General features: G+C 40.3%; 1 protein-coding gene across 1 annotated transcript; it reads right to left on the bottom strand.

The window, feature by feature from the left end:
* LOC139714875 (fibroblast growth factor receptor-like) lies at positions 1-25,531 on the bottom strand (the record flags this gene model as incomplete). Its single annotated transcript, XM_071626524.1, is given in 17 exon segments — positions 1-1,980; positions 2,796-2,855; positions 4,404-4,509; positions 5,347-5,555; positions 5,965-6,087; positions 6,658-6,845; positions 7,306-7,416; positions 8,127-8,242; positions 13,916-14,055; positions 14,853-15,073; positions 15,451-15,592; positions 17,809-17,910; positions 21,274-21,458; positions 22,124-22,239; positions 22,758-22,848; positions 22,851-23,045; positions 25,210-25,531. Coding segments are annotated over 17 exon segments (2,520 nt in total), but the record flags the coding sequence as incomplete, so codon positions are not given.

The raw sequence follows: 25,531 nt of genomic DNA, 5'->3' as shown, positions 1-25,531 counted from the left end.
AAAGAAAAAAGAAAGAGAAATAGAACTACAGGCTCACACTCACATATTCCGGAGGTTTTGTACACATTAAGAGATAGATATGAGGGCTACGTTATATTGATCCAGAAAATGAGTTACTTTGAATGCACACAGAGGCAAAGAAAGTGAAAGATCAGAGAAAATCATCGAATAATCTGACAAATAACCAGAAATTTACATCCACTAGAATGTCAGCTAGCCATCTCGTGAGGCAAATCAAAGAGCCATCATAGCCCTTCAACTGGGAAGTATCTGTTGCGTAGTTTTCTTTTCCGGCTTTGTATACATCAACTATTTCTTTTTCAAATTAAGATGTTTTTTTTTTCCTTTCTATCTCTCACTCACTCTTTCTTTTTCATAGGTGAAGTACAACTTCCCACATATTCATGTGCTAGAAAAAAACGCCTTGCTTGGCGTCAAGAGCCGATTGTGAACGTACTGTCAGAGTTAAGGAGAAAGATGAAAAGGGCGACTACCAGAAATGTGTTTGAAGAGACTGGTTGGCACACGGGATACATGTCACCTGACCAACATCGAGTCACATGACCAGTCTCACTGGGACGCCAACCTCCATGACTGACCGACATTCACATGAACGTTACTTTCTTATCGATCTTCCGATCTAGCGTATCGATTTCTTATCAACCTGTTGTGCGTTATCTAATCACTGACGTTACAGGCAACACTCCCTCTATGGGTTATGCTCTCTTTCCAGAAAGAGGGGACAAAATATACAACTCTGGCAGTGCACAAATGGCAAGTTTTATAACACAGGTCTTCCTCCGTTCCTTTTGTCACCAACTTACATTGAAATTCAATACGAACATATATAATATTCACCAAATACACAATATAATTATATATTTCTCTATATATGTTCCACATTTTGCAATCACTGTATCATACTATTTTTGAACTCTTTTTTTTTTAGTTTGTTTACCACATTACAACATGAGAATACAATGACTCGTCTGATATCATAAAACGTACTAGGGCAGCATTAACCATATTTTGTGACCAGAATTTGCAGCTTTTCAAAGCCGATAGTTCTGCAAGTGTTCATATCAAGGTCACAGCATCCATAAGGATTTGCTGACTTGAAATTTTCTACCTCCAGTCTGATTTGGAGATAAGAGAGAAAATGCAAAACGTCAGCTGTGAGGCCTGCAGACAAGATACCAACACTCGATAGAGTCGAAACGAATCTCCACATGTCCAACACAGCGCAGCCTTCCCAAAGCAATCATACACTTTTCTAATTCGAGCACCGGCCATCCGTGCCACTGATCATGCAGCGTTGTTGAAAGAGAACGTGTTCGGGTTCACATCCTTCCAGGTTCGAACTGATGTCGGTGTGAATCGACATTCGTGCTCTGAACGAATCATGTATATACAATGTGACTAACAGCATTCTCCCCTGTAGAGGCAACATTTTTTAGTCTAGCCTGGTGGCATCCATTTGCAGTTCGATCATTCATTCCCGAATATACCACATGATCACTTTTACTGACAATCCACTGCAGCGAAGAAGCCTCGTCGATAATATTACTTCTTCTTCAGCTACCACAATCTCCTATTTATCGCTCTACACTCACTTTCTTCCCCCTTTTTTTTTTAAACTTACGACCCGTCTTCACAAATGTCCATTTCAATAGCTCCTGTTCTGTTGATCAACTCCAATCCTTGGTTTCCCATCAATGTTTAGCACCAGATAAAAAAGAAGAAGTAATTCCATAAAAAAAAAAAGGGGGTACAACTGGTGCACACAGGCTAAAGCTTGGTCTCCAAGGCGCGTCCAGCAAGTTGAGTGCAAGTGTCATGCCCGCTTATTTTTTTTCCACTGTGTTTTTACATCCTCTTTCATTTTGGTCAGTTTGCGTACGGGCAACAGTCCCGACTTTGCGGCACTTTGTAATAAACCTGCGGTGACAGCGGCGCTCGGAATCCCATGAAAGCCATCCGCTGGAGGGGACACAAGACCAAAAGATATTTCAACTTTAGTATACGGCGGTGCCCCCGAGGGAGGGTAGGAGAGTTCTGCTACAACATGACATTCATGAATGGCCTCTTCATCCGCCTTCTTTTAATGCATCTCTCCCCCTTCATTAACTCTTGTTCTCTTGCCGTCCGTGCTTTCACGAGTGGAGATCACCCAATAAGTGGCATATACTGGACCACAGTTTCCATAGTCATTTGACTTGGACACAATTCGTTAGTCCACTGCGGTCAAAGGTAGCTCAAATCTTGACCTTTTTTTTCTCTCTTCCTTACTCATTTTTCTTCTCTACTTAAATTTCTATATTTTTTATTTTTTTTTGTCTTATGACAGTTCTTGAAGATAACTTGTTTATACAAAAGAATAGTGTCAGAACAGCAACACTGCTGTGTACTTGAGGTAGGGGTGGGCAGTGCGTAGTGTGCATGAGGGGGTATTTGGGGCAGGTTGGTGGGGGAGGGGTTTGATAGGGGTGGAGGAGGGGAAAGGTTAGAGGGATGTGCTCATAGGGTGGGGGAATAGTGGGGAGGGGTGCCCAGTTGTAGCTTCCATCCCTCATATTTACACTCTTTTTAAGAGAGAGCCAGAGCATTTGAACGCACCAGAACTGGGAGCGAAATAGATTCAAGGGAGGGGCAGGGAAAAGGCATGGCAGTTGGCTAGGACAGGGACAGGGACTGGGGTGGGGATGGGGAAGGGGCAGGGGGAGGGACAGGAAGGATGCCTATACTGTTGATTCACTACTGTGTCTACTGTGTTGGCTGGCGTAGCCTGAGTCTACCTCGCTCTCCTGAAACGTTTTGACAGGGGCGTCGCCCACGGCTTCAAGGTCCAGATAGTCCTGGAAAGATATAAGGTGATCAAGAAAAAACAGTATGAGTGTCAGACTTGTGGTTGTGATATTGACTATGCATCACCACCACCATCACCACCATCACCACCACCACCATCATCACCATCATCACCACCACCATCAGCACATTGTCATCATCACCATCACCACCGCCACCACCACCATACCCATCACCATCACCATCACCATCACCATCACCATCACCATCACCATCACCATCACCATCACCATCACCATCACCATCACCATCACCATCACCATCACCATCACCATCACCATCACCATCACCATCACCATCATCATCATCATTTTCATCATCATTGTGGGAAAGACACCACATCACATCTCAGACAGAACACAGAACGATGCCAGTCTGAAACCCTCAGGTCCCTACACAAGCTCATTTCGATGAGAATTTGCTGTCAGGCAACAGAGCACAATACTTAGACATACCGGCTAACAAGAAGTCAGAACATCATTTCTTTTACAAAAGGAAGGTAATTAAAAAACAACCTTTAACCAAGTAGCAACTAACTGAACGTACATCAAACATTCCAACAACTTGAACAAGGAATCCTCTAAAAATCTTGGTTAGCCAACGGACAAATATCCTGAAAGAACTTGCTCACATCAGAATTTTGTTCTGTTCATTAACCTATTTAGACACATATCCCAACATACAACATCCCAATATCGCTTCGAAGCAAACTTAGACATTTTTAGTACATTCAACTTTATCACGATGTCAAAAATCCTTCATTTTGCTTTTCAAGGCACTATAGGGAGACGTTTCATATCTCTCTAAGTATCCTTGCCAACATGTTCATCTCAAAGAAGATGACATTTTGAGGTAGAGGTGATTCTTGCAGGCAGGGCCAACACATAATTCTTAACATCTATTCTCCAAAGCATGATTTAACCAGGTGACTCCTATTGTAAGGAACTCTTTGGGTCTGGCTAGTTTTCTTAAGTCATATCAAAACTTTAATTACTGAGTGTTTAAAGGGGCATTCCAGACGATTTTCATAATTTCACATCATGTAGTACATAAATCAACAAGCTGAAGTATAGATTCGTGGAATTTATTGTGATACTCGAACAGAGAAACCAATACTCTGAAAAATCTTAAACAAATTACACTGAACAGTGTTGATGACATAGGAGCCTCACATATTTCAGAAATGCAGCAGTGTAATTTCATTACAATACCGCTTGCTAACAAATTCACCTGTGTAGAATCTATGCATGCCTTCTTCTTTTGCTCTGCATCCTTGAGCCCCAACTCATGCATTCTTATGGTGAGGCTGCCATGTTATCATCCTTGTTTATTGCAATTTGTTATAAATTTTGAAAACATTCTTATTCCTCATCCCAATCACTATAAATTCTGAAACTCGGTACTCAGTATAAATAATTTATAGTTGTTCAAATATAAAAGTCTGAAAATCATTTGGAGGTCTCCTTTAATTCTCTGTAACTGCATTTGTTATAATGAGAGTGCACTGAATCTGGCTTCCAAAGTTGCCCTTGGCCTACCTGATTTGATGAGACTGAGATGATGCGATCTAAGTCCTCCACCAGCTCGCTGAACGTTGGTCTCTGGCCCGGCGACGTCCGCCAGCATTCACACATTATGTGATAGCTAAGGATGGGGACACACAAAATAACAAGATCTCATTATGAGTCACTTGCAATGAAGCGAAAAAAAAAAAGCTGGAACATGTTAGCTGCTTTCGAAAAAGTATTGACTCAGTTATATTTGCAAACAGCGTTACAGTAGCAGACATGCACTTCAAGGAAGTTTGAAGCTACATATTAATAGTTATGCAATTGCATTGAATGTCCTGAGAATTATTTCACCTGCTTTGCATTCAGATGTAGTCAGAAATTAGATTTGGTCAAGCAATTGTGGCTATTACACTTGGCTTCTCCATGCTCAACAGAGTTTTAATACATCCCACATGCGAGCCCAGTAGGAAGACACACACATAAAAATTCATCCATTTTTCAGAGCAATAAACATGAGAAATCAACCACGGAGTAGCACAGGAAAGAATACAGAAAAATATTATATTTTAAAACTTTCTCCAAACTTGAATATTGCATCAAGAACAGACGATGTACTGTTAATCAGGAGCTCAAAGTAATGACAATAATTTCTGCACTGATTTTTGTTTTCTTTTACCCACCAAATGTCTTCATATTCATTACTCCATCACCAAAGTATCACAGACCTATGCATATAAATATTGATACCGAAATGCAAGTAGGATGCTCAAGTCCAACATGATTAAAAGACATTGGGGCTGATTCTGATGAAAAGTAATGTGCATCGAGATCAATCAAACAGGAAGTTTAGAAGAGCTTTTGACACCTAACCCCCTTGGATCTCATTCTCAAGGAGATCATAAGTACAACAAATCCCTACAAAAACTGAGTTAAACGCAGCACGCCCATGGTAATGGCAACGGCTCCTTACATTTCCAGCGATGTATTTTGTGGCTTCTCTAACCGCTTGCCAGAGCGGAGGTAGTCGAACATCTGCTCCACGGGAACGCTGGGGTAAGGCGTGCCTCCGAGGGTCATGATCTCCCACAGGAGGATGCCGAAGGACCAGACGTCGCTCTGGGTCGTGAACATCCGATCAAAGAGCGCCTCGGGAGCCATCCACTTTACTGGTAGCCGGCCCTGGAAGGTTTTTTTTTTTTATTCGGGGAGAAGGTTGAAGTGTTGATTCATTGTAATGATCGATTCAAAGTTGTTCGAAGTCTTTTCAGCTACATCAGGAAGAGTTCGCAAAATTATCTAAAATAATTACAATATGGACATACAAAACCTTTATTTTCAGTAAGTCATGAGTGAAATATTGTCACTTTCATTAAATTACATTTTTTATTTATACAGGAACTCAATAAAATGATTCTAAACATTGTGGATCAAGAAAACCCATATACACATGCCAACATCATATTATCCTACTCAACTTGAAGATCAGATATTATCAATGCGATCACACAGTATGCATGCTCAAGACTTCCTTGGACATTTTGACCAAAGGCAGAGCTGGCAACTGCCATTTGCATTGGGAATGTCTTACGTCTGTCGTCTTGCGGTAGAAATCAATGTAGTGGATGTCGCGGGCGAGACCGAAGTCGCAAATCTTCATCTCAAAGTCCTCGGTGACCAAGACGTTGCGGGCTGCGAGATCACGGTGAATGCACTGTGGGGTGGGATGGGGGTTTGGGGTCAGAGGGGAAAGAGAGTATTTAGTTGACCACCACGCAAGAGAATTCCTTAAGTTTCCCTTTCTCTATGGGACAAACGATTGGGTGTGGGCACTTGAGGAAACTCGGGCAACACCACTGCTGTCAATCAATGAACCAAAAATTTAGCAACAAAGAGCATATCAATGTGTATGCTTGCGGATAATGCCTTCTTCTTGTCCATTATAGCAATTGACATCAGCAAGAAATACTCTGAACTGGTCATGAGAGATTATTGATATTGTTGGGGTTGTTACACTTTTGGCAATGTACATGCCTACTTCACATTTTCCAAGTTAAGCTTGGATGTGGTAAATATGATGCTGATAGAGAACTTTTCATTAAACACCAATCTCTCCACACTGTATAGAGAAAACTTTCAGGATCGAAATGGATATGCCTCAGTCCTGACAAACTCAAACCCTGACTACAAAGAGAAATTCATTTGGTATTCAAAAGTGGATGAGTAAATCTGTGTTTTCACTCTCTAGAGCAGGAGTATGGGGGAAATGTGCTGGGTTTCTCACCCTCTTGGAGGCCAGGAATTCCATGCCACGAGACACCTGGTAGGCCATGGACATGAGATCCTTGTTCGTCAGGGTCTCGGGTACAGAGAGGAGCACCGACTTCTCGTACTCGTCCGGCGGTCGCCGCGTCCGCAAGAAGTCGCGGAGGTTGCCGTGGTGAGCGAACTCAACGATGACGAATGGTGGACCTACATTAAAGAAAAAAAACATCCAGTGAGTGATACCCATAACTACACACTCAGCCAAGCATACTAGAAGTTCTCACATCCCATGGCATCAAAGAACTCATCACACTGGTGGCAAATGTAACTCTCATCTACTTTTAATTTTCGTATCAACAGCTGATGGTTCATACGGTTGTTAAAACTGACTCAAATTCTAATGCCATGGAAGCAGAACCGACAGCTATATAAGTTCCCTCAGAAGGACCATGCAATGTGAATAAAGTGCCTCACCTAGGGGCACAACTAGATTTGAACCAGGGACCTTGTGGTTGATGGTCTGTGGTTGCATCCACTGAGCCATAAATCAATCCATCATAGACTTTCCACAACTGTGAGTTCGTCTTTTTTTGTCTTTTTTTTTTAAACCCTGAGATTTAATTTTGGCGTAACTGGTGGCAGAGGGAGGAAGGGTAAGTTCTCCTACCTTCTTGTGTGCAGCATCCCAGGAGGTTGATGATGTTCGGGTGCTTCCCGATCAGCTTCATCATCGACAGCTCGGAGATGAGGTCGGACAGCTCACGGTCCATGGCGTTGGCTACAGAGTGAATTGAATTCAAAATCAATTTAAGGCATACACACACACACACACACACACACCATAGCACTGCATCATCTGCTTACAGCAACAGCTTCTTCCTTGCCTAGTAACTGGCAGGGTGTACAGGACAACTACCTCATGGTATGGTAAAGCGAGTTCATTACAACTTAAAACAGTTTATAAATGAGAGCAGGCAAAGCCCAAATTTCCTAACCAGGGCCTGCTTCAATTTTGTCCCATTTAGTCTTCCCCTCTTGTATTCCTTTCTTTCTTTGCAATCCTGTCTCAGATGAACACTGATTCTGAACTTGGTAAAAAGCTATTTTTTCACAAAAATTTCATGAAGCACCATTTTGGTTCATTTGACAGGTTAGTAAATACTCTGGCAAGAGAATGCCACTCTGTTTGTTCTCCTTCAATCAACATAAACACGATACTCTTAAGAGACTGAAATTATGATTCATTGAGCCAAAGAGTTCAGGGTTAAGGTATCATTGGTTCAACTCATTTTCCAGGAAAGGCTTCTTTAAACTATAAAAGTTTGCGCTGCAATTTTGATAGTAACTACTTCTGCTTCTGAAAGTGCACAAGTTCTCTCAATGATATTTTGTGTTACAAGCTAAAAGGCAGTGTGGGAATGAGCATATCCATCAAGTGCAGATTCTTGAGGAAAGAGAGTGTATTATATTCCATTTTTTTCTCCTCACCTTTCAACATCTTCACGGCTACGGTGGACGTCTTCTCCTGACACACGATGCCTACGGCCTCACCAATCACCACTTTACCAAAGGCACCCTCGCCTATCGTCTTACCAAGCGTCAGCCTGTATCAGAGAAACAGACGGCAAGATTTGGTTAAAACTTCTGGTATGTCTCCCTCTTCAATTGATGATTACTGGTTTGTGCTTATATGTTCCAAGTTCTAATGTTGCAACTTCAGAGAAGGAACTGTCAAATTTCCAAAGCAATGAAGGTTTGGATGGTACATATTTCCTTGTGTTCCTAGTTCTAATGTTGCAACTGTAGAGAAGTGTTCCTAGTTTTACAGGGTTCTCGCCAGGAATTTCTTCACGCTTGTCGGCATTTATGCACGCTGTTCTGGGGGTGGGTACGGGAGGGGGGTTCCCCCTCCCGCGCGAAGCGCGGAAGCCTTCGCTAATGCTCAATACAACACAGATAAATCGCCGCTAAAATGCCACTAAATGCGACATTTTCACGGAGATGCAATGAACGTTGTGAGGGGCATATTCTCACAGAAACAATGCAGAAACTCCATACCTTTAGTTTGTTAGCGGCAGTTCCTAAATAATAAATGAAAGAGAAGTAGGTGCCGATGGTGGAGGTTCCGATTTCTTTTAGGCCTTTCCTGTTTCACTGTTATAATAATTAGCCGCCTCTGCATCGCAACAACGCGCGCCGTGTTGCTTTCTCGCCGTCTGCTCGACCACGTGGTAGGCCTATTGCATGCAGATGCGCGAGAAGCGATCGAGAACTTTCGGGACATCGTTGCACTTTCATTTCTGGGTATACTGCGGTAGTTTGGCTGTGACATCAAAGAGATATCATACAAAAATGTAATGATGGTCATTATTCCGAAGGTTTAAAAAATGAAACGATTCATTACTGAGTACTTCGAAGGTTTGTAATCGAAAACAACAACAACACCAAAGGTCGGTACTACAGATGAATGTTCAAAATAAAACTGATTTCGTTCGAAGATTAACAAGCATTTTTTCTTTATTATTTTCCGATCAACGAACCTTCAGAAAGGAATCTATCATCTATCATCGTTATTGTTTCAGAATAACAAACCTTCAGAATAAGAAAACACCCTTTTGGGGCCGTTGTTGTATTCCGAAATTATACTGGCAGAACATTCGAAATAACAAAACTGATTTCGTTTGGATATAAACGAATATTTTCTCCTTTATAATTTTTCTATTAACGATCATTCAGAATTAAGAATGTAGAGTATTATTTTGCCATTATTCTTTCGGAGTAACGAACCCTGAGGGTAAGAAAACTGTAACCGTTTTCATTTCTTCTTTATCGTTTTCCGATTAACGATCGTTCAGAATTAAGAATCTAAAGTATTATATCGTTATTCTTTCGCAGTAACGAACCTTCAGAGTAAAAGAAAACTGTAACCGTTTTGGGGCCGTCGTTTTATTCTGAAATTTCAATGACGGAAACGTTCGAAATAACAAAACTGATTTCATTGTGAAATGAACGGACATTTTTTAAAATCATTTTTGGATTAACGAACCTTCAGAATAAGGAATATAGTATTATTTTTTCATTAATCTGTCGGAGTAACGAACCCTAAGAGTAAGAAAAGTGCAACTGTTTTTTGGGCAGTTTTATTCCAAATTTCACTGGCAAAACGTTCGAAATGACGCACTGATTTCGTTTTGAAATTTACGGACATTTTTCTTTATTCAATTTTCGGTTAACGAACCTTCAGAATAAAGAATCTATTATTATTTCATCATTACTACTTCTGTCGGAATAACAGACCCTTATAGAGTACGAAAACACGCTGTTTTGTGCCGTCGTTTTATTCCGAAATTTCACTGACAGAAACGTTCGAAATAACAAAACTGATTTCGTTGTGAAATGAACGGACATTTTTTCTAATCATTTTTTGGATTAACGAACCTTCAGAATAGGGAATCTAGCATTATTTTATCATTAATCTGTCGGAGTAACGAACCCTCAGAGTAAGAAAACTGCAACTGTTTTGGGGCAGTCGTTTTATTCCAAAATTTCACTGGCAAAACGTTTGAAATGACGCACTGATTTCGTTTTGAAATTTACGGACATTTTTCTTTATTCAATTTTCGGTTAACGAACTTTCAGAATAAAGAATCTACAATTTATCATTTCATCATTACTACTTCTGTCGGAATAACAGACCCTTAGAGTACGAAAACACGCTGTTTTGTGCCGTCGTTTTATTCCGAAATTTCACTGGCAGAACGTTCGAAATAACAAAACTGATTTCGTCGTGAAATGAACGGACATTTTTTCTTAATCATTCTTGGATTAACGAACCTTCAGAATAAAGAATCTAGCATCATTTTATCATTAATCTGGCGGAGTAACGAAAAAAAACTAGAAATGTCGCTATGGCGACTGGTATGCCTCCGCCATAATGCATGATTCTCCTAATAGGTCTATACTCAGTAGTACATGTGGACAATGTGTGATTACATTTTCACAAAATTGGCAAATTATTAAAATGACATGTTTGTCACAAATGTATTGAATGTTTACCTTCCTTGACCTATGTTTAATTGGATGAATAGGAGAGCATGTATTTGGGGATTTAAGAACTTTAACTTGACTTTGACCATTTCATAAGTTTATGCACTGAGTAATTTTCAAGGTATGGAGAAAAAGCGCAATTTCTGTATTGAACAGTAAATTGTTATCATTTTCATCTGGCCTTTGATTTATAAGAGAAGCACTGTCAGGCAGAACATACATAAATTCAGCATGTACTAAGTTTCAAGATAACTTGAGCCACTTCCGAGATATGGAGAAAAAAGTAAGTTCAGCACTTTCACTTGATCTTTGACCTTTTGACCTTTGACCTTCTTGGCAAAAAAAAAAATCCCAGAGAATCTCTATTGGGTTAGACATGCATACATCAAGTTTAAAAAAAAATATATCCTGCTGGCATTGCATAAATATAAGGAAAATAGTAAGATTTTGAAGTATTGCCCTTGACCTTTGACCCCTGACCTTTGACCCCATGAACCCTAAATTCCCTAGATAACCACTGCCAGTCAGTAGATGCATATACACTATGTTCCATGAAGATACCTTGAACAATTTCCAAGATACAGAGAAAAAAAGTGAAATTTTAACATTTTACTTGACCTTTTGACCTTTGACCTTTTGACCTCATGACCCCAAACTTTCACCAGAGAATCTTAATTGGGTAGTACATGTATACACTAAGTTTCAAGAAAATATCTTCAGGCATTGCATAGATATGGGGGAAATAGTAAAATTTTAAGCATTTGACCTTGACCTTTTGACCTTTGACCTTGAGCATGTGCACCCAAAAGTTGATAGGCACAACTTCACCCCCTAATACACATACATGCCAAGTTTCATTAGGATACCTCAAAAGGTTTTGGTAGTTACCCTGTCCACAAAATTCATTACGGACGGAAGGACGGACGGACGGAAGGACGGACGGACGGACGGAAGGACGGACGGACGGACGGACAACCCGAAAACATAATGCCTCCGGCACCACTTCGTGGCGGAGGCATAAAAATGAATCCTGGTGGCGATAACTGATGCTGGTGTAGAGAAAAACAAAGACAGCTCGCTCAAAAGATGCTTCCTTCTTTGCAGTTTATTTTCTCCCCAGTCATTCCTATCGTTCTCCTCCCATGAACCCCTGCCATGCACGGACGATGAACAAAACAAAATGTTACCGATGCTGCAATGAAAAAAAAAGAAAGAAACACCCCTCAAAGCAAATTATCTACACTTTTCAAGTTGAACAAATTGATGTTCGTAATGAAGAATAAAAAAAAAAAGCACGACCTCAAGCAGTGGGGAAACTTGATATCATGGCTTGTGGAAATTTCCATGATATTTCCACGAAAGCCAGGTGTCAGATAAAGAATGTCGCGCGTACTGCCACCTTGCTTCAGTGGTCGTAAACAGCGTGTACATAGCATGTAAACCAACTGGGAACATGGATGAATGATCATCATTTATTTTCTGCCCATGAAGGCCCCCTAACCCACCTTTTAACAAACCAAGCCAGAAGCACGTGGAGCATTACGTATACGTTGAACTTGAAAGACCATCATGACAGAATTACTATAAATTTCGGCCCGGAGAAGGAAAATGGAATATTCACGAATGACGTTTACAAATCCATAGAAATTGAAAAGGCTAAAATGGAACGCATGGCTTTTTAGATTTAAAAAAAATAACCCACTGAAACTACCAAAACCTAAATAACAATTTGCATTTGCTTACTCCATCGCACGTTCTTTTTTTCTTTTCTTTTTTTAACGAAAAATGGAGTTAATTTTCTCTCTGCGGCAATGCTTTGAACGCATCTAATTTTGCGTCATTGCCGATGGCCAGCTTCCTAAAGAATTGATACGAATCCTTTCAAATATACGAAACAGTCTAAAGATCCTGGATCCTGGCGGTGTATTTCGGTGGTATTATAAATCCTGCTCACTATCAAAATTTAATCATCTATTCCTTGCGCCATTTTACCAACCAACTGTTCCTGAAAATTTCATCCTAATCTGTTCCCAAATTTTGACTTATTTTGCGAATAGAGAGACAGACAGGCAGACAAACTAACAAACAAACCAAAGCAGCCAAAAAAAAAAAAAAAAATACAACCTTTGGCGGAGGGGGGCATGCATTTAATATCGTTTGTTTTTTGCGTAACCCGACAACAAGCGTGACAACAAGCGAGCACGTGTCAGCCTTCCTCAGCCTCGCTCGGCCTCCGACCCTCTCTTCCCGTCCTCTCTCTCCCTCTCACAATACACTGTAGCGTTGTACACGCAGGCGGCTGGATAAGTGGCCGGCTGGGTGCTTGTGCATGTGTGTGTGGATCCCAAATCAGAGCGCATGTGAGTGAGCAAGTATGTGATGTGTTGTGTATCAGCAGGGAGGTGAGACCTCCCTGGTATCGGCTAGTACGTCGCTCTGTTGAGCCGCGTTGTTGGTGACTGCGTGGGTAAATTTTTGCGCTTGTATAAGTATGTAAACTGCAGCTGCTTTCAACATCTAGCTTCTTTTCTAGCCAGATAATAAAGACTGAAAAAGGCGAGAAATTGGTCCGAACTTAGCTCGTCAAGCAAGTTACCCTTGTCGGCAAGTTCACGCGTGGTGTTACCCTTGTCGGCAAGTTTTACCCTTGTCGGCAATTGCTTCTTCAAACCGCACGCTTGTCGGGGCCGACAAGGGTGATATACGCTGGCGAGATCCCTGTTTTAATGTTGCAACTGTAGAGAAGTAACTGTCAAATTTCAAAAGCAATGAAGGCTTGGATGGTACATCTTTCCACGTGTTCTGAGAACAGCGTTTTCAATTCCATTGCATGAATAAAGCTGTGAGAAAATTTCACTGCTGTGCATAACCTGTGATACAAGTCTCGTCCACACAAACAACCCCAAATCACTACGGCTTCCAAAATATCTCTATGATGATTCGTCTCAGCTGAAGATTATCTTGTTGCAATGGCATCATTCCTCGTAATCAGGCATGTTGTGTGCTGAGAGACAAAGTACCAAAAACTATACTGCCTGATGTGACCATCATCAACACTTCTGGCTCCCGCAAGATTTTCACACTGTCGCATGTCAAACGAGTGGGAATGCAATAAAGAGCCTCGAGAAGTTATCCTTTCAGAGATATAAAACCGAGGCTTCTGTTTGGACAGCAAAGTGGACAGGCTAAAAAAAAAAAAAGAAAAAAGAAGAAGAAAAGACCCAACGTACCTGTCGCGGGGGAATTCCCACTCGGGATCGAGCGGAATCTCGTACTCCGAGACGACGGTAAGCGAGGAGGTGAGGCGGGTGCGTCCTATCTGGCAGAGTGGAGCGGTTGACTTGCTTGAGTGGGTGGAGTCAGTTGACATCTAGACAAGGGAAAATATACAGGAAATGAAAACGTTAGGCTTGACAGAGAGGTTGTTAACAACAGACACTTGCTGACCCATTCCCATGTAACTATTCACCTTCCCCCCCCTTTTTTTTTGGGGGGGGGGGGGGTGACCACTGCTTTATAATGACTGATTTTCTCAGACTAGACTACAGTCGAATCGCCATTCATAATTGTAAAACTGAGAGAATTTTCTAAATATCCTATCCTCTACTGGGGGAGGAATTTATCTTATCCACACATGAATGCTCTCTTGCAAGGTATACTCAGTTTTCACAAAACCCTTCCATGCAGTTCTTTCCAAGGAAATAAAAGGCACAGCAAATAATTGGCTCTGACATGTATATAAACACAGTTTATACTAAATTGAATTGCGTGAAGACTTTTCTCTCTCTTAGTAATATAGATTAACACTAGTTACACATCGTATGTGTGAAAAGGATTTGTAATAACAGCCTCTTGGCCTAGTGTCATTTTTCAGTGATTCAAATACGCATATTTTCTGCAAAAAAAAATGTCAGCACGGGCAAACTTTCAATTGTCTCATCACCGAGATATCTCTCCATGATACAACTTTAGACCAGAGGTAATTCTTGCCCAGATTTACTGCATGCCGCATCAACAGTTCCATCACAACTCTCCAATAATGTACCCTGTACACTATTGGCATCATTCTGCACAGACTAAAAAGAACTCCTTGAATTGATGCAGAAGAAAGTCAACGGATTAATCAATCTTGTGTTTGTTTGAAAGGGTAAAGACTGAGACCCCTACCTGTCTGTAGGCCAACGGCTTGCTGATTCCAGGGATGACCTTGTCGTTGGCGGGCCGTTGGTGGCGCACTTTGTTCTGGCAGCACAGGATGGCGATGCAGGTGATCAGCATGAGGATGACCAGGCTGCCGACCACGGCGATGACCGTCAGCGGCATGTTCATGGTGTCCCGCTTCGGGTTCACGATCTGGATGACCGCCGGCGGCTTGGTGGTCACCACCGCTGTGCAGGCAAAGAAAAGAGGGTTTGGGGGGGGGGGGGGGGGGAGAGGAGATCCATTACAGAGAACTTCCCTTAAAGCACAAAACATTGCGAGTTTATTTACTTCATTCCTGTATTGAGCTACTTCTGATGGAACAACCCATTCATCATGAAAGCAGACAGATACAATGAATACTTTACACAACTTTGAGCAAGGAATAGATAAATCAACACATGACTTGATGGTTTGTCAAACCATCGTGCCATTGATCTGTGCACTGCCCTTTTTTCCTTTTTTTCTTTTTTTAAAGACATCTGAAATGAGTAAATGTCCAAACACCATGAAAGACACCAGCTGACCGCCTTTCGTTCACAGAGAGAGCTCGACCATCACTTACGATCTATGACATTGAGGTAGGCTCCCTCCCAGCTCGTCCCGTAGTAGTTTCCCGTCATGCAGATGTACTTCCCTTCGTCCGCGTGCGTCACATTGTACAGCTTCAACTGGTTCACCTCCTCCATATTCTTGTCCGAATGCAGCTGTTGTTCATCGTAAGTGACGGGGGAGGAATGTGGGTAGGGTATATGGTCAGTTTGGAATGCAATGCAAGTGCATAAAACAAACACTGATGCCTATCTATCAATTTATCCATCAATTTTTCTCCCTCAATACAAATTCTCATCCCCCTGCTCATCCCGTCAAGAGTGCAAATGCAATAGGCCATAGGCACAAAATAGTTACCCCAGTAAAATTGAATTTTAGTTTTTTGGTTCAGTGTCATCAGTAATATTATTGAAAGTGAATATGCATGCAATCTGTTCTGCAAATTCTCCATGAGGCAAAAAACAATAACACAAAAATTTGGTACTGCTAAAATTCACAACTCATATGTATAAATCCAAATATTTCAGAGAACCATAAGACAAGCAGTTGCCATTGAAATCATTTGGCAGCTTTGAAATATAGCTTTTTTCTTTCAATGTAACAAAATCTCATAAACCGGTCTTAATGGTGCATTCTACGTTCAAATATCAATCAAACTTTCGAATCATAACATTTTATCTAGTCATTTTAATCTTAGGCAAAACAAGAGGTGCAAATCTGTCAAAGTGCTTTTCACTTTTTATACAAAGAGCAGAAAGCAAGTACTTTTAAAAAAAAGAGAATAAGAAAGACAGACAGAAAGAGAAATAGCACACTTAAGAAGTATCTATCTGTGAGAGACAATGGTAGAAGGGATAGCATAAATATATTCTTTAAGAAAACCATTTGAAAGAGCAGAAATAAGCTGTGAAATACAATGAGCAATAGACAATTTGAAAAAAAGTGCGAGAAGTGATTCAAGAATTTCAAACACTCATTTTTTTTTTGCATATATAAGAAACAAGGAAAATATTCAAACATGGAGCTAGAAGTACAGAAATGTGCAAGAAGAACAATAGCATAAGATAATCTGATATATCAAAGTCAAGATTGGAAATGATGAATGAATGAAAAGATGAACACAACATGAACTCGTCGAAACTGAGTATTACAGAAATACAATGTATACGCTCAATATTCTTCAAAATGTGATTCTTCAATATGAAAGTGTTAGAATAGGGTTTGTTAGAATCATGCTCATGTATATCCTCTTCAATATCATCACTTTTGTTTATTTGTTTGTGTTTTTGGTCAGTATTGTCATGCAGCATGCAAATTAAGAATTAGTTCAGAGTGAAACCATGTGTGGTATCATGCAAAGGAAGTCGTGCACGGAAAGAAATTTGCTTATCCTAGAGAGACGACATAGAGATCGTTATGTGCAGATCCCAAGGTTTCCTGGAGATCAAAACAAAAGAGCCGAGTTCAATATCACAGAGGAGACTTCCTTTTATTTTTATTTTTTTGACAGTTGATAGCAAATAGACTCACAAGGACTTGACACGAGACTACACAGAGAAATATTCTTAGGCGAGATAGGCTCATTCACCAGACTTCAGTACAAAACACTACATGAAATTGAACACAAAAAAGAACATGAGAGAAAGTGAGGTTTCATTGAGAAGACTGAATCATGACGATATGAGCAAAAGATAAAGCTACAGACACTTGGAAAAGAGAAATAGAGTTACGGACAAAGAAGACAGTACAAGTAAATGAATCTATGAAGAAAATGAACAAAGGGTTGCATACTGTTTGTTTTGAACGACTTTTCCTGTTCACTTCTTACTACAAATGATTACAATTCTATTGCACTGCATGTGCTCACAGCTTTCAAAACATGATAACAGGTATATTGTTGAGAGAAATGAGTCATTCAAATTAGGGTTGTACCAAAATTTGTATTTTTTATCCCTTACCTGGTAACAAACAAATGAAAAAAAAAGTTTGGGGATGGAAAATGACCTTTTTCTCTTTCTTTTTTTTACTGAGAAAAAAACAAACAAACATGTTTTATAGAAACTATTTTTAATTTCAGTTTTCTTATATAGCATGTTGTTAACTGTCATGGCCAGAGATAATACGGTCAGTGTACCATGACAATGAAATATACTTCACCCATAGAGAAAGAACACAACAGAAAAAGAATGATATTGTAAGAAAGAGAACGTGATCGAAAATAACACAATAAATATTCCGAATATGGAAGGAACTTGAGCATAAAAGGAGAACATCAAACAGACAACATGAAGAAGAAGAAAAGAAGAAGAAGAAGAAGCTGAAAAGTTTTGGAATGGCAGAAAGCTACAGTCGGCTGCAAACCGTCAAATACCTGGATGAGTCGGAGGCACTTCAGCTTCCGATGAAGGGAGTTGTTGTAGAAGATGTCGAGAAACTCTTCGCATGACATCATCGGTTCTTCCACCCATTTCTTCTACTCCGCCACACACACATGCAGCCACCACGAGGTGGGTTATTTTAACAAAAAAAAAGAAGAAAAAAAGGACCCAGTGGTGGAGCGCAAAGGAGAACCAAAAAATTTGGTCCAACGTCACGTGTGGCAGAGTCCAGGCCGGAAGCCCATGGCATTGTGGGTGGAAATGGTGAATGGTTGAACGATGGGTATTGTGGATTGATGGGGGGAAGGCAGGCATGCACGTTGGGCGGGGAGAAAAAAAAATCATGGAGAAAAAAAGGGGAAGGAATAAAAATGGAATGTTGTTGGTTAGTTTCATTGCAAATCTCTTAGTAAAATGGTCATAATCATGTCATGAATAACAAAATGACACCACCATGCAACCTCATACAGCCCACAGAAACTTATTCTTTCCGTTGTTTCTATTCACAAACATATCCTCAACAAGCCAGATCTAGATAATCCCAATGTCCATTGGTACAGCACCATGAATGCACACACATTCACACACAAACATATGCACACACAACATACCTATATATATTATTTTGCCTGGACCTTTCAGCGTGGAACTTATCCATGGTTGCTCCTGGCATTAGGCTGGTAAATCACATATTAACAGCTGATGCATACAGTTGCAGATATATGTCCCACTATCCATTGAACCTTTTAACGTAGTCTACATTGATGGGTGCCCCCCCCCCCCCCTCAAAAAAAAGAAATATGGATAAAACCATCAACACGAGAGACAATAAGTATTTCAATCTGGTGTTCTGAAAATGAAGCAATTTTGCCCAGGAATGAAATTGCACCTGTTTGGGCAGTTAGAGGGTTGGCATTTCTGATGCTATGACATATATGTTGAATACATGAAGTACCACCTCTGTGCAAAATAAGGGCTGTGTTGCATTCACAGAAATGAAATGTGTGTTTGTTTGTTTTTTGTCACTTTTGAAAATGTGTATCCCTTCCAACATTTGGCATGCATGTACACATGAACTCTCACCTTGTACACTTCCTGAATTTATGTGGCGAAAACGTCCAATTTTGTAATTGTTTTAAAAGATGAATTTAAAAGAAACAGAAATAACCATTCCGTTAAGCAGGAGAGAATGAATAAGAATCATTGCTTTTTTTTTTTTTTTTTTAATCAAGAGAACTTGATAACCAAGTATCCATGCCACAATAAACCACATACACAGTAAAGTGCACTTGACATCGAATGGTGTGGAATGGGTGTATCGGAGTAGAACCTAAACTTGAAAGCATTCTGCATGCACTAACAGCTATCAGTACAGATTACTTTATGTATATTCACAATGTCACTTTCACAAGGTGGACACAGAGAGAAAAAAACAAAAACAAAACATAATTGACTTGAAAAGAGAAATATCACAGAGACATTGAGGAAATCAGAGTGTACAGACATCGATCTAAGGTGCAACAGTCTATGAATTTAGATTTAACCTCCAGTGGCAAGTATCATACAACATCCTGACCCCACCATTTCCTACCATCCCCCCCCCCAAAAAAAAAAAAACCAAACAAACAAACAAACAAAATTACTGACCCTGACACTAAATGAAAGAAAACAGATAGAAAAACAAAATTGAACAAAAAAAAAATCCAATGAATATTAGAACTCTTCTATACTTCTGTATAATAATAGATAATTTAAAAAGTGACAGTTGTATTTTGCACATCTCTATCATTTCTTCTTTTTTTTCTTTTTCTGAAGGTGACAGAAAGATTTTTACTGAATTTGAAGGAAATGGAAGAAATATGTTCACTATAATTGCACAGAAAACTTTTCTGATATCTTTTATTTCCTGCAGTCCATACCAAAGTTAAAAAGAAAACACTGGATACCAGCTAGATTTGTTGATACAAATTCGTGCCTCCATAAAGGGATAATTGTTCTTCCTAAATAACAATTCTGTCAACAAAAATAAATGTCAAATTAAATGAAAAACATTAACAAACAAAGTCCTCTTTTCTCAAATTTCCATTCTTTTATAAATCTATTTATATCTTTGGACTGTAAAGTCCCCCCATTGGAAATTGGCATATATGTCGCTTTCAAAGGAACACAGTATACTAAGATTTTGTTCCTGAGGCATTGCTCTTTGCCAACACATGAGGGCAGCAGCAGTATCCATGCTAATAAATGGGTCAGAACAACGTCTCGTAAAGAAGTCGTGAAATCATGTCCACAGTGAACAGCTAATCATGAATGAAGTTGTTTCTCCATGCATATACACGTCACAATATCATCTCCATAATACAACAGAGGGTAGGCAACTAATTACAGAGGAGCAGAGTACTTGCATAGAATAGACTTCTCGAAAATAAAATAAAAGCCAAAAATCACGTGCTTGACCTTGGAATTTTTCAGATGTGAGAATATAGCCAATGGCCGTGGGGGTTTGTTAACAGAAGCCTCTTATTAAAACACATGGGACGAGTCAGAAACTCAACTCAGATACTATTTTCATTCTGAATAGGAACTCATCAATGCACACAAATGTTTGCTCCACAAATCTGACATTAACCTTGGGCATATATATATTGAATGACTTTAATCTCTCACAAAATCACAGAAATAAAATCATACAAATGTATGTGAATAAAGGAATATCGTCACAACATGGGATGACAATGAAATTTTCACACTATCAGCCACACAGTTAGCACGTACCAAAATCAAATGTCAATCCACTAAAATGCACACACAACAACAAAAGTAAAACATGCAGTTTAAATCATGCACATGCACTAGGAATAATGCCTACTTTGACATCATAAATGGCATATATAAAAACAATTTTTTGACATTTCAAAATGTTAATATCTACAAACGACATTCCATTATTATCAGGTCACATCTCTATCACAAAGAATTTCATTTTAAAAGAGTTTGAGTCGCATGACAATAAACCAAATTCCTCTTCTATCAGTACTCAAGACAGACTTCCATCTGTCATTTGGAAAATTCTGCTGAAATAGTGTCTCTCATTAATTCCGCATGGTTAGGATGATTAAAGAAACATGCATGGAACAATATTCAATCTGTTGCAGATAGGTCTCAAATTTCTTCAGTACGCAACAAGTCGGGACAAAGATAAGTCTGCGGTACATATATTTGCACACACTTGTCAGCAGCTAGCTGTTGGGTTAATCTGATTGGAATCAGGCATGGCACACGCAACACATGCTTCCCCGAAAAAGGGCCATAATCCTACAAAGTTCAATTCCATTCCCTACATTTCACGTGGAACAAATTTTCCATTTTCTGTTCCTGTTGAAGTTTATTCACAGACCTTCAGAACGGCCCAAACCCCTCCCAAGGGGGGTGGGTACTCCCACTCTTATATGCCCTACCTCCAGAATTTTGATGTGGTCGTCGATGTCCTTGATGTGGGTCTGGTTGTCCTCATGGTAGTACCGTAGCCAGACGAAGTGGGGGGTGAGGTCGCTGACGACGCGGCACTCGAAGGTGGCTGTGCTGCCCACCACGGCCGTCATGTTCTTCATCTGCGTCATGATGGGCTTGACCGCTAGCCGCTCTGTGGGAAGAGTTACGCACAGAGGGATCGCTGTCAATAATTTACCGCTTTAAATGCCATAGCCGACAGCTTCTCTCATCAAGTTCTACCACAAAACCTCACAAAGCCGATATGCTGCAGAACACCCTACACTATACAACTTTTTTTTTTTCTCACAACATAGTATTGACAGACTTGGCAAATATCTCCCATGTCAACCTTTCCTTTTGTTTATTAGATATATCTTCAATAGTATAGTAATATCAAGGAGTCTTTAGATTTTACATAACATCGCTCCTATATAATGGTCTACTTAATTAGCACATTTACTAGTACTCTAAGAGACTGTTTCTAAGGTATGTGTGTGTGTTGCGAGTGTGTGTGTGTGTGCATGATTGTGTAAAAATATTCTGATGCAGAGTTTCATACTAGATGTTTGCACCTACAATTTCTTCATTCATATGTGGTACATTTGAAAGTGATTCCCTCTCTGTTTCCTTACTGCGTACTAACTACGGTTGGTTTGAAAGCTGTTTTATGTTATTTGTGCACAAGAGGGTAATATTTTGACATAACTTAATACCATTCAAAACTTTATAAGAAGAGACATGGAAACAAGAAGCAGAAAAAAAAAATAAACACTGACTTCAGTTAGAAAGTTCTCTTTTAATGCTAACACAACACACCTCTGACATTGACCGAATAGGTGAACTGAATTGTGCCGTATTCGTTGGACACGATGCATGTGTATTCGCCCGAGTCTGAGGGGATGGATTTCCTCACTGTCAGGAATAGCCCTTCAGTTCCACCTGTCAAAGAGGGCGAAAAAATGACAAGACGTTGAGTTTGGTTAGTATCAGAGGAGAAGATCAAATCTGTCTGCTAGAGGCAACTGCTATCAAAGCCATGCTACACTTGGGAGGTGGGGATCTATTATTTTGACACTCCACACCAAAATCATCACTTTGCATGAGAGATTTTACCCAGATCAAATCACCAATGTCAAATATGAGGAATTAAGGGACACGATTACAGTTTCTAAATGCCCTATTAGTAAACTGGGCAATTTTCTCACAAAATTGCAATTATCGGCGCAAGTATGTCCCTTCCATAGCATTTAGATCAGAATAAATTCCTTTCATTTACATTTAAAAAACATATTTTGCATCTCTTTCTGTGTGCCCATAAATTGCTAAAAACGCCATACTTGTCAGAAATAAATGACATGCTGTTCTGTAGAGCCCTGCCCCTAATCCCACCCCCTTCCCCCTTCCCCTTTCCTCCTACTCTTCCTCCTTCTCCTCTTCCTTTTCTGTCTATCTCACCCTGGTCTTTCGAATGGTGTTGTCCAACCACTTCGGCTCGTTGTCCTTGATCCACGTGATGTTTGGGGCTGGCACGCCTTGGCTGGGCAGCGCAGCTTGACGCGGGTCTTGCTCGGCACAGGCTTCTCTGGCTGCATCCGGTCAGCCTCGATGAACCTGGGTGCGTATCCCTGGAGGTCGCTGTCGCCATAGTCGGACAGGTTGCCGGCGTTGACGCTCTCCTCCATAAATGAGATTGACGAGTCGGCCATACTGGAATCGAGGGATTCTTCATCCGGAGGGTCTATACAAAACAATGATAAAACAATAAACAATCAGCCAAACGACATTAGAAGTATGCGTGCCTTTTATATTCTTCCTCAAAATATATTGTACACATTAGTGGAGAATTCATTAACGTAGTATTATCAAAATGTGTCATTGCTTGGTTTGTGAAATCAATAATGTCAGTCTAAAATTCATCTATTGTGTATACTACACAAATATTATCTAGATTTTGTAAAATTTGTTAAGACATGTTTGGCATTTGTTAAAAAAATAACTAAAAAAAATACAGACTGTGAGCAAACATTGAAATCAATAGAGAAATCATAACCAGTACATAGAAAACTGTATGAAGATATCATTATCTAAAATGGTATTTCACTGTGACAACTGTGTTAAAAATTACACAACTATGAGGAATTATATAGGAAGAATAGTGTATTAACTACAAACAGTTCTAGAATCATTCTAGTGTTGTACCTCTAGAACTCAAAATCCTCACTCCTGAATATCTATATGGGTAGGCTTTTTGGTAATACTGTATTGACATCTAAGATTAACCTCACTGAGCCTCATATACTTATTTTAAATGACCTGCTTTGATCCAAACCGGGGAAAGCTATGCCAAGAGCCTGTGACTCAATAGGTGCAGTCAGACTGGCAAAAGATCGAGAAGTTTGGGCCATTGGTACGCGCGCAAGAAAGAGTGCGCCGTCCGATGGTTAGTGATTGTGACGTAACAAAGCACATCTGTACATGACAATGGCCTCGTGCTTCGGAGACACCGCCCGCAAACAGAACGAGAAGTTTCGCGGGAAGTTTGCGGTCACAGTGGCAAAACTTAGAGATCTTAAAGAACGCGATCTTAAAGTTCGCGATCTTTTGCCAGTCTGACCGCGCCTATACTTCTTTTACTGAAAATATGGGATACTTGTATTTCAGTGGTGTGTAAACTTTAACAAATTGGACGCTACACTGCCCAATCATAAAATTTACACAACGAGCCAATAATTTGGAAATGCAAACTTTTATGAGATACTTTCATCCTAAATATCATGTAAAGAATAAAGTTTATTGAAATTGGTCCAGTGCAAAAGAAACATAAAATTGATGGGTTTTACAGCACTTTGCTTCTTTTTGAGAAGACAGCAGCAGAGTGCACTTCTAGGCTTCCGCTCTGAGTAGAATTTTAGCTCGCTGCAGTCCAGATATGGTCAGTTTTAGAGGAGGCTGCACACTAAAAGGAGAGTTCAGGCTATCAATAGACTTTGGACTTCTCAGAAAAAGGAGCTCTCTGTCTACTATTCATCATCCTCGCTGACAGCTAATGGCCAGGTTGGATTTGATGCTCCTGCCAGCAGAATTTACCACAGTTTGAGGGGAATAGAATGTGCAAAAGGGACAAAGAAAACGAAAACGGAAATAAAAAGAAAGAGTAGAGGGAAAAATGAAAGATGGAGAGAGAGAGAGAGAGAAGATTAACCACTACCATAAACTCCATTAGAAGCTGTAAAACACCCTTTAGTACAAATGCTATTCAGTTCAGTTTTTCATGTTTCTTATGTTGGGTTAGAGCTGTAAATTAGATAAGAGCATACACATGTTTGCTCAAGACAGCACTCTTGGTTTTCCCCCCATGCTGATCAACAGTTCATCATGTGTCCCTTAACATGCTGAGGGCGGACTGATTTTGCTAAAACACGCATTTCCCATAGACACCTGCCCGAGTATTCTCGGGACTCGTCTTCAACGGGTTAATCAATATTTGTGTGACCTTCGTGCAGCATCTCAACAATTTTTGCATTTCTTCTTTCTTATCGGAAGTTGCTATTAAACAATAGATACACATAAAATGTGCCAAGTGTGTGTGAAACATCATACAGAATATGCCATTTATACATCACAAGCATTGTTGGTAAAGCCATTCCTAGGCTCTCAAGTTTCAATAGAAACTGGTGCTTTCTGTGTAATGCCATGAATTCCTGCACACACTTCATTGGATGTTGTTTTCATCCTAGCAGCTCTTCCAGGAAAACGGATGAAGGGCATGAATACAATGACCATTAAATCAATCATCGAATAAACCTTCTTCACCATCACAACAGTAATGTCAAATCTAAACGTCCTCACGATTGACAGGGGCAAGAAAGGGCAAGGAGTGTCATCTTTCCCTGATCACCTACCTATCGCTTTGAGGGTGAAGTTCACGTAGAGGGTGGGGCCGAAGGCATTGGAGGCGATGCAGGTGTACTCGCCCTCATCCTCCATGGCCAGATCTTGGAAGACGATGGCCGTCTTGGTGAAGGAGATGCGTCCGTCATTGTCAGGCACCAGCTCCTCCCCATCTTTCTTCCATCTGGTATACGGACGAGGGTCAGCTCTCACGGGGCACGGTATCCTGTGGCTTGTCCCAAGGTGCTTCTCTACAACTGGGTGAAAGTTGCGCTTCACCACTGGCGGCACTGTGGACACATCATGCAAACAAACAAAAACTGAGTTAGGAAT

This window comes from Diadema antillarum, unplaced genomic scaffold, assembly GCF_040938485.1.
Source record: "Diadema antillarum isolate AM-2024a unplaced genomic scaffold, OU_Dant_1.0 seq00002490_RagTag, whole genome shotgun sequence".
Classification (NCBI taxonomy): Eukaryota; Metazoa; Echinodermata; class Echinoidea; order Diadematoida; family Diadematidae; genus Diadema; species Diadema antillarum.
The sequence above is the reverse complement of the archived record's forward strand: the minus strand, read 5'-3'. Positions and strand labels throughout refer to the sequence as shown.